The sequence below is a fragment of the Homalodisca vitripennis genome, chromosome 1 (genome assembly GCF_021130785.1).
Source record: "Homalodisca vitripennis isolate AUS2020 chromosome 1, UT_GWSS_2.1, whole genome shotgun sequence".
Taxonomy (NCBI): Eukaryota; Metazoa; Arthropoda; class Insecta; order Hemiptera; family Cicadellidae; genus Homalodisca; species Homalodisca vitripennis.
The window spans coordinates 34,763,653-34,782,415 of NC_060207.1; the positions used below are offsets into that span (position 1 = coordinate 34,763,653).

General features: G+C 35.9%; 1 protein-coding gene across 1 annotated transcript in view; it reads right to left on the minus strand.

Annotated features, from left to right (window-relative positions):
- Positions 1-7,957, minus strand: part of LOC124357964 (dedicator of cytokinesis protein 3-like) — an 82,615-nt gene extending 74,658 nt beyond the window's left edge. Inside the window, 2 exon segments of the mRNA XM_046810174.1 lie at positions 7,651-7,765; positions 7,819-7,957. Coding sequence (XP_046666130.1) covers positions 7,651-7,765; positions 7,819-7,957 — 254 coding nt within the window.
- Positions 7,958-18,763: the final 10,806 nt, after the last annotated feature.

The following is an 18,763-nucleotide window of genomic DNA, read 5'->3' on the forward strand; positions in this document are numbered from 1 at the left end:
ATACCAACCAAAACTGTGCAACGGAACAAGTTTGGTGGTAAGTAAATTGATGAACAATTTGATTTACACCACAATACTCAAAGGTGAGGAAATTCTCATTCCGAGGATCCCGATGATCCCACCCGACATGCCATTTGAGTTTAAACGGTTTCAATTTCCGATCCGTCATGACTGTAAATAAGTCACAAGGCCAATCGTTGAAAGTTTGTGGTCTTAATCTCAAACATCCATGTTTTTCCCATGGCCAATTAAATGTGGCATGTCCACGGGTCGGAAGACCATCCGCGTTATTTGTTTTCGCGCCTAATAAAAAAACAAATAATGTAGTTTATCACAAGGTGCTACAATAAATGGAAAATAAAGAATCATTGAATAATTATATTTTTTTATTTAAAATTATCCTAATTTAAAAAGTAAAAAATGTGATTATGTGATATTGCCTTTAAGGCGGGACAAAGTTCGCCGGGTCAGCTAGTTTTGGATAAAATTTAAATGTAAATCAATGTTTCTGTCTTTTTGTGTAAATTCAGCTGAAAGTCTCAACAGCTGTTTAGTCAGTTAACTTGTGATTAGGTGTCGTAAGTAGTATAAACAACTTCCCAGATTGTTAAATTTTCCTATTATTTCATCAAAACCTTCTCCTGACTTCAACGAATATATTACAACAATGTTTAGCCAAATTTTTTCAGCTGTTCTTGAGATTAGCGCTTAGTAGCACATTTAGTATTTCATTGTTTTTTATAAGATTTCTTCAAGTGACCTACACACCCTTAATCACATGCCAAGATTTAAAAGTTCAAATTAAATTTAAATATCAATATTCAACGTTATAAATTTGAATACAGTGGTCTTCCCCCCCCCCCCACCCCCCCCCCCCCCCACCCCCCCCCCCCCCCACCCCCCCCCCCCCCCACCCCCCCCCCCCCCCACCCCCCCCCCCCCCCACCCCCCAGTATTGCTCCTAACTGCCTAGTACTTACGCCTGGATCTTCCTCTACTCGCTTGTAAGATGTTTTCTTCCAAAATCAGGAGTTCTACGCTTGTCCTCTGTACACCTCGGTCTGCAGTAGAAGGTAACAAAGTGCCAGTCTCATGAAGTCGGTTGAAAACAAAGCCAGTAGCAAATGTTGAATGAGTAGGTTGTTGGTCGATTTGGAAATGATTCGTAATACAGGCGGGATGCTAGGCGACTATTACCGTTAGCTTTTCCATACATAAATATCATGTCAGCTTGATGGCTAAATGGGTAACCTGCCATCTTCAATAGAATAAGAGCACTATCGACTAATAATGTTTCTACAAGTGAAAGTAACAGATCATATCTTGTCAAAAATAAACAAGGAAATGACTTACTTATCTGAATTCATTGTTGTTCTAATCAGCTGTGTCTCAACATGAAAAACATATTCAGCTGTTTAAAACCATGAAAGTTGAGTCATGTAGATTGCTTGTTACAATGTAGTTTTTAAAATTTAATACTAATTATCATGTTTAAAGTTTTTTTAACCCAAAATATCGTTTTATTTTTATACTGCCTAAATACTTACATTTAACTTTTGAAACAAGAAAAAAAACTTGTAAATGTGATATGTTTACTAGGTTAAGAAAAATGCCATAAATTTTTTATTTCTTGAGCGATTTCAAAAAATGAGGTACCGTTCGTTTTATAAATTAAGTTTATATTTTTTTATATTCTAGTAAATTTTTTATACAGGAAGTAGTTTTTTGAGAAATTCACCATCAAAGATTTTAACTAGCCGCCATTTTGAATTTTGTTGAGTAAACATTTTTCAATTTTTTTTTTAATTGACAATCTTTTACTAGATATTAGCATATGTTGAAAAGTTTAACTTTGTACCTTTAAATGGTTGTTTAGAAAAAAAAATTTAATGTAATAAACACAAACAGACGGACAGACGGAAAACGATGCAGTTTAGGACATACATTTATAGGAACTTTTTGGTTCGTTTTGACCTCAGGAAACAACCTCCTGAAAGTTTGTCGGTGTATTTCAGTTACACCCTGTATACATATAAAGGTCTTACAAACCTAGTCTGGCCAAAAATCGTCAACTCTCAAGTTTGCATAATTGCCGATAAAGAAAACATAATATTAAAAATAAACCAACTTCGATCCAGAAGCCTCTACTTTTGGCGCTTTTAATTTAATTGCGTTTTAAGATATTTCGAGAGCCATAAAATGAGTTTTACTCATTGTTCTGATGAAGAAGATGTATAACTGTGTTGAATATCAAGACCTTCTTCGGTCAAAAGGTGCTACTGACGCCTCTTATAATCTACTTCCGGTATAATAATACGTCACGTGACACAGTTGAGTTTTCCTGTTTATGACAATAAAGAAAGTGTTCGTACTCGCGTGGAAACTTACTGCGGTTAACAATGTGTTTATTCTGCCGTTTAAATTCACTTCTGGTCAATTTATTTACGGTTCCATAGTTAGGTTGACGTTGATTACTCTACCTAGAAAACAAATACGTATGTAGCTCTTGGAATCTAACCTGCATTAAAAAGCATCCTTTTGTTCTACTATATTTCTGATGCTATAATTTTAGATTTTGAAATTGTCTGCTCGATTAAGAAAATATATACATACGTAAGCTTAAAAATACCTCTACGGTCAAAAAGCATCTATTGTCGTTGCTTTGGTTCTGCTTCCGATATAAAGGGAAGAGTGGAAATTTCTTGAATCTAACCTCATTTTATATTTTAAAGATACCCTTTATGACACGCTTTTACCGTGATAGAACTCTTATTGTTTATCGATCTGTTTTCTTTGACTGAATGTCTCTTTACAGCATCTTTGTGTCCATCGCATGTTTTTGTTAAGGCACTCACAATGTCAATGAATGCAAACAAGTTGTAGTATCTTATGTGCAAACATTCATACTTTGTTCTGTTAAGTAGAGTTTATAACAGCGTTTCAATAGTATGTCCAACGCATTAATTGTTTAAAATTGTTATTTGTGAAAGTAGATTGTAACATCGTCTTTGCGATTTGTTTAGCACTATCGATCAAGGACTGTATTTCTAATATTTTCTAAAATTTAAATGTCAACAAATGTTTATGCCTCTTTGAAGAACTCCAGTTAAAGTTTCAGCTGTTTACTGTCAGTTAAACCTGGCTTGTGTTTCGCAAATGTCATTATTTCTTCCAGATTCTAAAATATTTCAGAAATATTTTTCACTTTTTATCTTTGTCAAAACCTTCTCCAGGGTCCAACGAATATTAAATATAAGAAGTAGCCACATTGGTCTAACTGTTCTCCAGATTTTCGTTCAGCAAACACATTTAGTAATACATTTTTTGTTTATAAAATATTGTGTTCTTTTCCTAAATAAATGTGGTTTTTTTTTAAAGAAACCATTATCGGTAGGATCTGATAGGTATGTGGAAGGTTAGTCGAGGCGTCGGTAATCTTACGTTAATGATATGTTGGGATACTGTTTGTCGGTGGTCTGAGTAATGTACAATTTTAGACCTGAAATAACCTATTGAAAGTTTAGGGAAAGAACAAAAATAATTAACCATTTTCTGTTTTTAGCTATAGTAGTAAAATAGTTTATGTAGACAATACTCACTTTTTACACATTAAATTTCCATTTATAAAGTGTAAGAACATAGAATTTTCTACACTTTACATTGGTTAAAAATCCATTTTATGAAACAAAACCAATAGACATAAAAAAAATAAAATAAAAGTTTTAAATTGTCACAATTACAAAAAACCATGTAGTATATTGTCTTGTGACTATTATTCTATATTTCAATAAGAATGTGTTTGGTTGTTACGAATTTTACCAAGGAAGAACTTTAAGAAGTTTCTCCCGCTACTATTCATATACTTTTAACAGGACAGTTAGGGAAGTATATAGATATCCTTATCCAGGATAAATGGCAGAGACCTGCAAAAACTGAGAATTGTTATGTACACGCCTTAACTTTTTGTAACGGTTCAGGGTTAATTATGCGAAGGTACAGTTTTTGTCATTCTTAGTAGTTGTATTATAACAGTTTTTGGTAATTATACAATTGTTTATTGTTTTTGTATCATTCAGCGTGAGTATGGTGCAGTGTCTGGACGGTGTTGTATACGCGAATAAAGTGTAAGATTGTGGGTAAAACAGTTAACAGAAAGTCAACTAGATTAAAGGAGAGGATTTTATGCCTCTTGTAAACCTCAAGTATTGAAAAACGTCTACCCTGGATCAGTTATCAATGCTTCTCAGCAAACTATCACTGAATCTTTCCATGCTGTAAATATTAAATTCCCAGAAGTTCAGAGAAAATTAGAGAAGAGAACATCGATTGATGCCCTCTGGTTTCAATATTTGTACATGCATACCCTGATGAAAATTATTATTAAATGTGGGAGTGAAGTATCCTTCTTGACCCAATATTTAAATAGTGTCATACCTCCGTGTAGCATATATTTGAATTATGCCCAAAGTGAACACCCGTATTACTGTATATGGTTGCCTTTATATGTCAGGCATCTGGTCTAACATTAACTTGGAACACATGCTTATGCGAGCCATGAATTATAATGGACTGACTCAAGGTTGAGGCATAAGATAAACCTCTACACTTGCAGATGTGTTTATTTAGCGCAAAATATATTCACATCTGTGTGAAGTCAACGACAAAAGAGCACATTTCAAGGGCTTTAATTTGAACTGGCACATCATAGTTGTATTACAAATATTTCGTCAAAAACATAAAAGTCAAAACAATAACATGATTGTTTCTCAACCTTATGATTCTCTTGCAACAAGTTTTCTCAACGAGCAATTATATCTTAACCTCAGAGACTTATTGATATACGACCTAACACCCTTCCCAAGATGTGTCGAATCACAGAAGAAGGCATGCGCAAAGGCTAATTGTCCAACATTGTTTTCAGCATTCCTTCTTATGTAGATATTCGTAGACGCTGGCATAGTAAAATTAACATTGTCATAGAAGTTTTGTATGAGTTGCAACACAGCGAATGGAGCAAGACACTAGATGCCAACTTCAAACGGTATGTACTTAATACGTGAATAATGCTCTGAGCCATTTTAGGTTCAATGCTGTAATAGTGTTTGGTAAAATCTTATCAACAAATTTACCAGAGCACTACAGCTGTCAAATAATATAGCTGCTCTTAGCCGCACTCTTCTTCAAATTCTGATTTTTCACTTCAACAAATTTTGCACTTCCACTAGAAACATTTCTACCATTAACACTAACAAGGCAATTATAATTCCAATGCAGATACTTTAAGTAAAACCTACAGGAATTGTGATAAAGAAGCCAACATAATTTTCTGATGCCATGAATATGGAAACTGCATTAACAATTAGAGAATCAAAAAGATAAAAATACAGGATATTAAATTTTTAATTTTTTCCTATACCATTAACCTGAACAAAAACTAACTGTTTTCAAATGAATGGGAGAGTGGATGTGACACCACATCATCGTCCTTTTTAACTGGAGAAGAATCAAATGATGCAGGTTCATAAGAAAAACTTAAAAAACCTCTATGAAATAACTTGTATTTTATAAGATATTGCGGTAGGAACATGGACAATGATAACCAGGAGGAACTACCTGAAGCATTCCCGGGTTGTAGTGGCAAAGTTGAAATTTCTGCTTGCCAGGTTGTCAAAGAGATGTAGAGATGCTGCAAACGTGGACCCATTATATACTTGCCTGTTAGTACAAACGTTTTGTGTGTTAGAGGCGTGAACATTGATAACAAAAAGGATCTGGATGATCCGATGCAGAGTTTTATTTGATGTTCAGGAGGAATGACTCATAGAGGAAAGCGACCTCGTCTCACTATAGCCCCAAAGAAGCCTTTGATTATATTATACATAAATAGTGTTCTCATTTACACCACCTCGCGTGCTACGTAACAGGCTTCGCTGAGTGTGCATGGAAAATTTCGAGTTTATAGCTCATGCATTTTGATACTTAGGCTAAAATGTGCTATGTCACTTGTCAAAATGTCATATTATTGATTTCAGTACTTTTACAAGTTTGTTTATTATCACGGTTACTCATAAGACCTTTGTAAATTATTTGCTATAGCTCAGCCCAATGTCATAATGTTGTCATTGAGTAAATTGCACCATCAAACTTCCTTGCAGGACGAAACAATTTCATGGAGAATTTCAAGTCTTCGGGTCTCTTCGTTTTTTAGATATCGCACAGACATAAAGAGATTAAATCTTTTCCAATACATTGCGTATAAATTTCGCTAACGGTCAGTCAACTAGTTTAATTATTCCTGAAAAATTTGTTGAGTTAAACATTATTAAAAAAATGTTATAAGTTTCATTATTAGGCCTTTTGGCATGCTTTCTGAAAATGTATAAACTTAATGAAATGTAACTCAAATATTCTTAAAACATCAACTGAGTTAGAATGTCAAAAAATCAACACAGTCGTATGAACTCCCATATATTTGAAGGGATCCACATTAATTCATCCATGCAGTGTCTATATATCAATAGTAAATCATATACGCGTTCCACACAAATTTTCATTTGACATTAGTTTAATTTATAACTTTCCTTTCAACTTTATATACTACCAATCGCCGAACTGTGGAAAATTGCACAATCTAACAATGATATCGCAATGTGGCATATCAGGAGCATATAAATCCCAATGTCTACATGATCCCGTGACACTGTGCACGCGCATATCATCTCCATGCGCGAATATCCACCGCCATACGTCATAATTATGCTAATAACAATCAGGTTAAAACGTATTTAAACCAGCATAACTCACCGACCACCGCTCTAGATACGCGCCAAAGAATTACAGTAGAACCTCGGTTAAACCGAGGTAATTGGGACCGAGGGTACCTCGGATACGGCGAACCTCGGATAACACGGAACGTAACCTAAAAAATCGTTACCGGGGCTAAAAATAGCTCAAGATATACTAAAACATGAACAAAAGTTATTAACTGAACTGTTGTTTAGTTTATTAGTACAAGAAATGTTATTAGTACGCAATAAAACGTGAGAGGAAACGGTAACACTCACAATACTAAACACTGTTTTAATATAACACTCAATTTATTGCACAACTGAATACGTATGATATAGGCTACACAATGTACAGAAGTTTAGTTACAGTACAGTATTCCTGTTTTACAAAATTAAATCAAAGAAATGAAAATTAAATTTACTGTACATTGTACAAAAATAAACAAAGTAAGCTAATCTTTTTTCCCAAAGAAATCAGTTATTGTTTTTTGACTTAGATTAGAGGATCTTAGGCTAGCCGCCCTGTTGCGCCAGCGTCGCAGCCAAACTAAATCGTTTGTTGTTGCGGTTTCTTGTTGTTCAATGTATGCCAGTGCTCCCTCGATCGTTCTTAGACCTTCTGTATGTGATATTTTCTCAGTCGCCCCCATCAGGTTCATCGCTGTAAAAAAAACTTTTGTTTTACGTAACCGTAACGCAATCAAAAGGCAGCAGTTGGAATTGGTATGAAATTAGTTTTGGATTGATGAATGGGCAACATTTAACTAAAGTGTAACAAATATACTGTAGTTGTGTTAAAAAATTGATGTTGGATTATGTTTTTATGTTAAAATTTTGCATAAATAAAAAATCAAAAACTTACTTGTCATCATCTTCTGGTTGGTTGAGCATCTGGATAATCACGTCATCAGTTAGGGCCTGATCCTCATCTCCATTGATCCATTCACTGATGTCCTCTGCACTGATGGGCTCAGCCACTGGAAGGTGGTTACAAAGATTTCACAAGCTCTTCATTTTCAGGAGGACATGCTCTTGGGCTGGTTTTCAGGAGCAGCTGTCTCTTGGCGGCTTGCCTTTTCAATTCCGAAAAGTTTGCGCCATGACCTTCTTATAGTGTCCTCCCTAACGTTATCCCAAGCTTCTGACACCCAGTAGACAACATCTTTCATTGTGATTAACTTGAGAGCATCAGTGACACCCAGCCCGTCCTCTAGCTTCTCCAGTAGATTTCTAAGCAGCCTCTTTTTGTAGTTTCGCTTAAAAGTTTCTAGAACTCCTGGTCTAGAGGCTGGATGAGGGCAGTAACGTTTGGAGGCAAAAATAAGGCTCTAATGCCATCGCTGACTAGCTCATCAGCATCTGGATGGGACGAAGCGTTGTCAAGAATAAGAAGGGGCCTTGCGAGGGAGTTTTTTTGTTCTCCAAGAAAGCTTCAACGACTGGAACGAATTCCTCAAAAAACCATTGTTTGAAAATCCCGCGAGTCCATCCATGCGTTTTTTCTGGTTTGTGTATGTGCTGGGAAATGTGTCCACATTAGTATTTTTAAAAGCACGTGGCTTTTTATACTTGCCTATTACAACTGGTTTGAGTTTCAAACTTCCTGCAGCATTGGCACATCCTAAAACTGTAACTCGATCTTTAGATTTCTTATACCCAGGAGCTGATGTTTCCTGCTGACTGGCTAAAGTTTTTGAGGGCAACATTCTGAAGTTAAGGCCTGTCTCATCACAGTTGAATATTTGATCGGATGTAAGACCCTCACTCAAAATCAATTTTCTTATTTTTTCTTCAAAAAACTGTCACATCAGTTTCATTACCTGAAAGTTTTTCCCCAGATATATTAAGTTGCCGCACTCCATAACGGTTCTTCCATCGCATTAACCACCCGGAACTAGCGGTAAAAGGTTCATCGCCATCGCCAAAAGATTTATGGAAATCTAGCGCTTTTGCCTGCAAAATAGGCCCCACTTATTGGACTTCCCCTTGCTCTCATTTCCGAAAACCATAAGAATAAAGCCTCGGAAGTTTTTTCATACTCACACTTTTTAAACGTTTTTCTCTCTGAATTGCAATTGGAATTTAAGCTCTGAGCACCCCCATTTTTCTAACTCAGCCCTCTTCCTCCTCCCAATCTCCGACGGTAACCTCACCAACACCCAAGTCTTTAGCGACTGTTCTTATTGACTCACCATTGTCCAGACGACGAATCGCATTTTAGTTTAGTCTCTAAGGACACAACGACACGTTTGCGTTTAGCACTCATTTACACCTACTGTAACTGCACTTAAACAACACAATAAAAAAACAGTGATAGACACTTGACTTGTAAAAGTAAACAAAGGACTGCCACTGAGACGAAATGGCGTCTTCGGGCAGACCGATGATGCACGAACACATCCGAGCTGAAGCTGTACACCAGGACAGCCCACTAGATGCGCAATAAGCTACGGAGTCGAATCGGGGTGGTGGTGGGAGAGCGAGTGGCTCAGTCGCGTCTCGGCCATTGAAACAGTTCGCATTGGTCCGGCGGCGAGCGGTGTCGGGTTACAACACCTGCAGCTGCTCTGGCGAGCGGTGTCGGGTGACAGTGCCGTATGCATTCGGCAAAGATAAGCGCTAAGCTACGCAAATATTTGGCCGAGGAAACACAACAGTTGCCAAACAATTTACTGTACAGTAGTTTTAACGCATTGCAGGCTAGCGTGCGTATTGCGATAAAAGGAGCACCCAAACGCTCATTACTGTACGTAGTTTGTGCGTGTTTCTTTTGCTTTTTAAATAAAAAAAAACGTCCGAGGACGGCCTCGGTTAACCCGGAGTCTCGGTTAAGCGAGGCTCGGTTAACCGAGGTTCTACTGTATTGCTGAATTGTGTCAGATAGAGCCTATAAATATGGTTTCTCTATCAAGATTGAATTAATTTCCTTCATTTGGAACTATTATTATTCACCAGCAATGCAACAGGCTGGCCGCAATCGATCTTTCACCCACTGTTTGTTGCACACAACGATGTTGTTCTTTATTCATCTTTATTTATTGAAGTTACTGTTAAGGTACCTCATATTCGAAAGGTAACGAATTTCTTATTATTGTTTAATATATGTAGGTATATCTGAAACACCCTGTATAGGACTAAAATTGAATTGTTCTACAAAGTGGTTACTGGGCTGGATATGTGTTTCCTAGATAGGAGAATTTATCAATTTACATTAATTTTGTAAAAACCTGGGACAATTGAAATTGGTCAGTAGTTTGTTTATTACTTGGGTATCAACTTTTTAAAACCGGAGTCAAATGTAGGTTCGGACTTTGAAGAAAAGTACCAGAAATAAGAGTTCCTCGATCACTTCAGACATCCACGTGTGTCTGTTATGTGGAAATTTGATTTTGTTATCTACATATTACATATATCAATAATTGGTTTTGTATAGATTGTGATTTACGTGATATTGACAAAAAAATTCATAAGTTGGTGTTATTCTTCTTCAGCTATATGCTTTTTTGTAATTAATAATCTGTTCATTGTACAAATAAGAATATCAATGGCTAATATAATTAGTTATTCATCATACTTCAGCCAATCTGTAGGACAGAGTTTTCTGCACCCTGTAGAGTTTACTGCACTTCTTCAGCCACAACTTTTCAGATACCAATTCGAGTGGACGACATACTCGTTATATGTTTGTATTTTTAATTTCGTTGATTGTCATTTTCCAAGCTCTTTTGAGTGTTCTTTTGTGAGCTCATGATTTATTTTTAAACGTAATGCAACATGGTGATATTAAATGGCTTACCTGTAAAATTTGCGTTTACTTAAACACGACATAGTTTACTGTTTTAGAGGAAAACTAGGGGTTTCCTCTTGGGATAAAGTTTTTATAAGTTATTAAAAAACTTTCCTTTTGGTAATATTGTCAGTGATTTTAAAATTCTGAAATCGATTCCTTTTTTAAAACTCTGATCGGTGATTCTGTGACAGCATACAGGTCCCCAAAACCATCCAGTACTTCTATATCAGAAACCACTATTTCGATTACTGACTTGAATCTACTGCGAAAATTTTCTTATAATATAATCGACTTCTCTTTATAAAATCATCGTTACACTGGCCGATTATTTTGCAGCCTTTAAGAGTCCGAATTACGCATCAAATCGATAACTATCTTAGTTCTACTACATAATGCAGTGTATGTTTTAATACGCAGTCTATATTCTTCATTATTTAACTAATTTCTTGAAGATTGTTCGGTAATTTTAAGTATTTAAAACTATTATTTTATACATACTAGATATACATACTTGATAAAGCGAAAGCTCTTACAATCTAGATTCGCCCTTTTTGGATTTGAAATTCATCCGACTATAAGGATTCGACCTACTGGTTTCCAAAGTACCAAAGTGTACCTTATCAGATTATCGTTGTCTAATTTCAAACAGCTGATTACAAAAACACGTGTTACTCAGACAGGTATTCTCAATCCATTGATCAACTTATATCAGCTGATTGGTGCACTTCGAGAACTTGCTAAAAGCGCTTAACAACATTGTTGCAGATACGAGATTCAAGTGCAGTTTTCCTGTTCAGATGGGATATTCGAGTGCAACATTTAGCATTACGATAAGAGCGGCCGTACGTCAGCAGCAGTATTGCCAACTATGGTAATTAGGCTTACATTAACAGATGTGAAACAGCTGATTATCGTAGCCAATTGAAACCGGCCATGGGTGATCGCGCGGCTCAGACAGCTGATTGTTGTCCCTCAGTTTGTTGTCCAGCCTGACAAACGGCACAATGCTCCAATCACAACACTCCATCTGCAATATTACGTATAATTGACTGCCCTACCTATCTCCCTCTGCAGTCCGTCACGGGTGTAACTGACAAAAGCGGTTTTTACGGGGCATAATGCGACCACAGTACGTACCGTTTATTCATAAACGCGATGCAAACCGACTGTCATAATGGAGATAACTGTTAGAAACCGAATTGAATTATCGGTGACAAAACTGTAATTGTTTGGAGTGGGATTGTTCTAAATCCAAACCAATCATTAGTAGGCCAATATACTCAATTTAGATTAATAGTGTATGTTGTATTCTGATAACTATAAACAATAAGACAAGTTATGCATAACATTAAAATACTTATTGTGTTGATAAGTATAATACAATTACGTTCCATATTGTTGTCAGGCTGGTTATAGCCAATAGAAAGCCTTCTTGATTTCGTACCAACTCAATGAAATAATCGTCTTTTGAAGTTTTACAATTCTTATTAAGCCTATACATTTCAGTTTATGAACCATATATTATGAACTAATGTAGCAACAAACCTTTGTCGATCTCAACAATTTTGTTCAATACTTCAACAGCTTCAACATTCAAACAAACTCTTCGAAATCCAACGTGTTGAATTTCGCACTGCACCCAGTGGCCTCCCAATGTGGGTCAGCTGTCGTGTCAGCAGATTCTATATTGGAGGAAGCCTACTCCTCAAAATTTCTTGGAATACTCCTAGATAATGGGTTGACATGGAATAATTATATTGACAATATGTGCACCAAACTGCCCTTAGGAATATATGTGTTGAGGTCCTTTAATCGATACTGCCCTAGTCAGGTACTGATTACGTCACATTATGGACTAATTTACCCCCACCTTTTCTATGAAGAGGTGTTGTGTGGGAGCTTGTGCAAGCAATCATTTCCTGATGGTGTTCAAATTGCAAAAAAGCGATTCACGTTATTACAAAGTTGAAGTCAGAGAGTCGTACAAGGACAGCATTCAAAAATTTGTCTATAGTTAGAGAAACAACTTTTTTCTGAATGTCTAAATGTGCCCTAAACAGGGACCGTGACATACAAGGGTATGAGACTTGAGGTATTGAGGTAGAGATAACTACCGTACTGAAACACACAGAACTGTGGTTTATGAGCACTTGCCTTCACAGGCAGGTGTTCGTTTCATCAATAGATTGCCCAATTCTATAAAAATGCCCATACGCCCAATTAGTTGACTGCTCCAGTGCTGAAAGTGGGTTTGAAATTGGCGAAGGATGAATGAGACTTGAATATATGAACAATGTTGTAAGTGGTGGAAATGTGGAATAAATGTTCAAGATTTTCGAATAAATTATGACGTTTGCCATACAATGTGCAATTGTTACGAGCAATAAAAGATTTGATTTAGAAAATATATAAATCATTCATAAATTACAATAATTTGCAATCCGTTTATAATTATATTATATACAGGGTGAGGCAGAAAGGATGGATGTTTTTAGAACAGATAGTATTCTGATCTGGGTAGTGGGAGTGGGGCGACTGAAGTGGGCCATGTGTTCGGTAGAACATACCATTTTGTCTAGTTATTGTTTAGTCGTCATCATGGAGTCGTGGAGTGTGCAACACCGTGTGTTTACTTACAACAGTTTTGTTCGTAATAATGAGAGTATTTTTGCAGTTCAGCGCGAGTTTCGTCGTCATTTCAATCTTGCGAGAAATAACAGTGTACCTACTCGTAACACCATTTTACGTTGGGTTCAATCATTTCGTTCAGTAGGAACAGTAATGAATAAACGACCGCCAGGGTATCATCGCACTGTACGCACTCCATAAAATGTGGAAAGAGTTCGGCAAGCCATACTCCGTAGTCCTGGTCGATCTGCTAGGAGACATTCTTCTGAACTGAACATCAGTAATCGGTCAGTAAGGCGTATTTTACATAACGATCTAGGATTTCATCCCTACAAAATTGCCATGGTTCAACAATTGGATCCTGGTGATTATGTAAAGCGGCTAAATTTTGCTCGAGAAATGAAGGCCATACTTGACCAAAATGAAAACATCATTTTGTTTACGACAGATGAAGCACATTTTCATTTGAATGGTACCGTTAATCAGCAGAACTGTCGTTATTGGTCAGATGAAAATCCAAAAGTAATGCATGAGAGAACATTACACAGTCCCAAGGTGACAGTTTGGTGTGCTGTGAGCAGTACAGTTGTTATTGGTCCATACTTTTTTGAAGACGACAACGGGACCACTGTAACTGTAAACCTCGGAACGCTATAGACAGATGTTCACTAAATTCTTCCTACTTGAACTAAGAAGAAAACTTATTCCTATCCAGCAAGTATGGTTTCAGCAGGACGGGGGCGACAGCTCACACAGCAAGAAATTCAATGGAAGCAATTCGGGCTGTTTTTCGTGGTCGCATCATTTCTCGATTTGGTAACATTGATTGGCCTCCTCGTTCCCCAGACCTGTCCATGTGCGACTACTTCTTGTGGGGTTTCCTCAAGTCACGTGTTTACCAGCATAAACCACGTACACTTCAAGAACTAAAGGAAGCAATTCGTGTGGAAGTCGAACAAATTGGCAGGGCAATGTTAGAAAGAGTAGAAGCCAACTTCCGAGAGCGGCTTGTAAAGTGCATCGCTGAAAACGGCCGTCACCTGTCAGATGTTGTTTTCAAATATTAATTTTCTAAAATGGTAAGATCATGTGAATATTATTCTGTAAATAAATGTTTTTTTTCATGCACAGGTAACGACATATTGCTTTTTTTGAAAACCGTTCATTCTTTCTGCCTCACCCTGTATTACTATATAATTGTTAATACTCACGCTGAACATAAACTTTTACTTGAAATAAAATAGACTTAGCATGCATATAGGGATTGTGTGCCAAAAATATTGTTCGGCAAGGCTAGATCTGTTCTGTGACGCGTAGATAGCGGTACCATATGGAATATTTGGTTTAGAGCTGAATACTTTGCAGTCTTACAATAATGACCACAATTTTATGAATTAATTAAAAAAATGTATAATTGTCAGAGTTTACTCAATATGATATGAAAAATCTCTTTACTTATAGAGACGACGAAGTCGTCTCTTCCACTTGACCTCTTACCATATAACATATTGAATAATCTTTATGCAATATGTTTAATAATCACTGTTTCTTTCGTACGCCATTAGGTATCAAGCAACCAAAACGTTTCAAGTAATTAAAGATTTTAGCATTGAATGCAATATCTTCTCATAGACTGTTTAAGCCTTACAAAGCCAAAGCCTCATGAGCCTGTGAGGAACACCTAGATAGGGTCAAGTAATGTCACAGACGTTGGCATGTTGGTTAATAATAACAATTCTGGTTTATCCATGGAAATATTTTTGTGCTCGTAAATTATTATTCCTTCTTAAATAAAAATACTTAAACTAAAATAGGAAATTACAAAACAAAATTATAACTCTGGAAATTCACTGGTTGAGACAGTCGTTTATCTGGAGGGAAATTACACTAAAAGACAAAAAGTGTATCTAAGGCCGTAAAGCCGTCATAAAATAGAAATTAAAAGTGCGAAAACATAAAGAAGAGTAACAAGGGTAAAGGGCAGTTTATTTTGTAAAGGAAAGGTACATCCAAACGAGATAATAAAAAAGCGAATTAAATGAAATAACGTGAGGCTTATCAAGTGAAGCATAAATTATACAATTCTTTGCGAGTTGGAAGAGAACGATGTGGTTATGGGTTCGGAACTTGGAGGGGCGGCTTATCTCTGTGGGGGGATGGGGAGGGCGAGAGGGGGGTAGCAGTTTTATAACATTTTGTGGCGCGCTCAGATAAGAGGGATGATATCCTAGATTATAACACTCCGGGGACACATCTACTTCTGAGTTTTTAATACATTTTTAAACTTTGTTCTCTGTCTTTATGGGCGAGCAAGTGTTATAACCTTTACGCGCGAATATTAACCCTTTTTACCTTTCTTTGCCGGGAAGCGCGGCGAGATGCAATTCCAGATAAGCCAATAACGGAGGGGTTCGCGCCGCTTAATGTGGGCAAATAATACTTGCCAAGGTAGTTATTATAGCACTTAATCAAAAAACTAAATAAGAAATCGCGCTTATTCCTTATCTCTCCCGCTAAGCGCTATTCTTAGGTTACTTTGGAAACAAGTTTTCGTGGTTCAGAACTCTTAACTCTTTTCGAGAACAGAATCTCATCCAAACAAGTTCTTTAGAAATCAGACTAGAGGAGAATTATTTTTTAAGAATATAAAAATAAAAAAACCAATAAATATTCGGTAAAATATAACATTTATAATATAAAACATAATTAACATAATTATAAGCTGGCAGTGAAATAATTTTATACACTTTTTAAGAAAATATATGTAAAATAGAATAATACATTAAATAAACAAAGCCTATAAATATATTAAAAAAATAATATTGCTAGTAAAAGTTTGTAATGGACATTTGAAACACTAAATAAAACGCTTTAACTGTGGTTGATCAATAACTTAAATCAATATTTAAATGGCATGGGTAAATAAAAATGAATATAAGAATGAGGTAGGTTTTGTGAACAAGTTACACTGAGTTATATAAAATATTCTCCTGATGATTGTTGAACAGGTGATTACTTCATTCTTTTTACAAACTTGTTTTATTTGGTTTTTTTTTATTATTTATTTTTATAATAGCTTTTAAGGTAGAATAATATCATAATAAACATATTGTTTTATTTTTTATTTTATATTATATTTAAAAAAATTATATATATATTACAATAATATATAAATTATGGTATATAACACAATACCGATAAAATAAAAAAGCTTAAAAGTCACTAAAGTCCCCATAGAGCACCTAATCAGCGAGCAATCTACAGGAACAACAGCTGATTATTTCCCGATGGCTTCCACGAAGAAAAAAAACTTGTCTCGTCGCAGATACGTGGGAATGGACGCGGACTGACGGACTGGACCGGGACAGGGACCGGGCGCCTGTGGACAGTACATAGCAGCTGTGACTGATGGGTTGTGAGGGGAGGGGCTTAGGGCTAAGCTCGGGAAACAAGCTTGAGCTGCATTCAACAAGATTCGGGCCGGCGATAAAACAACCACTAGCGGTTGACACATCCACGTCCAGGTGCCCGGACTGCCGCATTATACGATAGCTTTACTGTACTCGGCCTCTTGTCTATCTCTATATTAGGGCATTACCTTCCACTCCTGTCCACCAATCAGGCGGGAGTCGTCATCTCTGTTCTGTCGATCAGTCTTTATACGTATGGCGACCACTACTCTTACAGTATAATCTACACACATTAGTATTGGCTGTGTCAATGCTTACTGCTTCCGCCGCGAACGATTTTAGCACTCAACGGTTTTGACTTTTTTCGACGTGCATTCACAAATCATCATACAGATTTCGATATATATATATATATATATATATATATATATATATATATATATATATTTTGGTCTCAGGCAATTTTAGGACTCCCCCACACAGATTCCTATCGGTTATGTATGTACTACATAAGTAATAAAGTACAATACAAACGTTTAATCACGGAGGTAACAATGCTCAGTCATAAATGTTTAAATATACACTAATTTAAATTAAATTATTAATAACTGAGGATAACAACAAATAAACGGCTAATAAGAGTTTTGTTTGTATGTTTAGTATAGTTAAGAAGAGACCTTTATAAATGGTTTTTAGTGAATGCGAATTTTAAAAGTTACCTGATCTTTTTCAACACATAGTAATTTATACTTTAATGAGTAGGAAATGTACTAATAATTTATTGTTTTATTATTGTGATTCAAGATTTCCTCAACACTAGCATGCTCTTGGTTTTATAAAAATAGACAAACGCCTTCAGCACATGCGATTTTCTTGGCTTACCGATTTGGACCCAACTTTCAAAATCTTTATTGGATGTGCCAGACTGGCAATTATTACGCTGAAAAAGACAATCATCGGACGATTAGAGGCCTTTGGCTTCGTTCTGGGGGTGCCAGATATTTTCTTTAGTTTAACCTGGAAATCAAATACCAACCTTTTTACTCACGAAACCTGTGTTCGTCACAATGATTTGGAAGAGTTCGTGCAATCATTTCGCTCACTATCTGAAGACTTGTGTAGTTGGTTTTCTGTAAATAAAATTTTCTTGAACATTTCCAAGACACACATTATTTAGGCATTATTGAGTTTCACTTTCAAGCGTCACACAATTCAAGAATTTGCCCTTTCCTTTTTTATGAATGACGTAATTGTTAATAATTCATCAACTACAGGATTTCTTGGTATCTAACTTCATTTTGATGTCAGATTTTCTAACCACATCGGCATGCTTGTTAAGAAAAAAAAATCAGGTGTCCTTGGTTTAAGGTGTATTTCTCAATTCGCCTGAATGGAAGCTACGCCTTGGGTTACTATTGTCTAATCTAATCCAGACTGAGCTATGGCATTGTCTTTCGGGGGTTCTGTTGTGATGCCTTTTTTCAAAGGATTTTCATTTTGCAGAAGAGAACCTTGAGGATTGTTCGAGACGCTGGTGGAGGAATAGTCGAAGGGAGCTCTTTCAGTCAAGTAGCATCCTTACAATATTCATTTTTCTGGTCTATCACACTATAATCTTCGTCCTAAAGAATCAACATATGTTCTATAATTTAAATCACTATTATGACAACATACATAGACACAACTTATCCATTAAATGGTTTAGACTGGACATTTTTTCTAACGGACCCAAACTGTTTAATATTTTGGAAATAATTCAAAATATCAAACTATTCAGGACCTAATTAAAAACTCATTTGGTGGAGAGGACTTTTTATTCTCTTCAAGAGGCGTGGAGTGATGCCTCTCTATGAAAATGTTGATTAATTATTGCCACATTTTTAATATATTATTATTGTATTTGTATTGTAATATGTTATTTATTAACTTTAATTGCTTTTAGGTATATAATTAAAAACAAAAGACTTGTTAAAATATTGTATTATATTTATTAAACATTTTTTAAGACCGCACAGAAAAGTGTTTAATTTTATTGCGCAATAAATAAATTCAATTCAATTGAATGCTATATAATCGTATAACTTTTCAAATTTCTAGTTTTCATAATCGTTATAGTTTTTTACGGGTGTTTAATAAAATTGAATTGT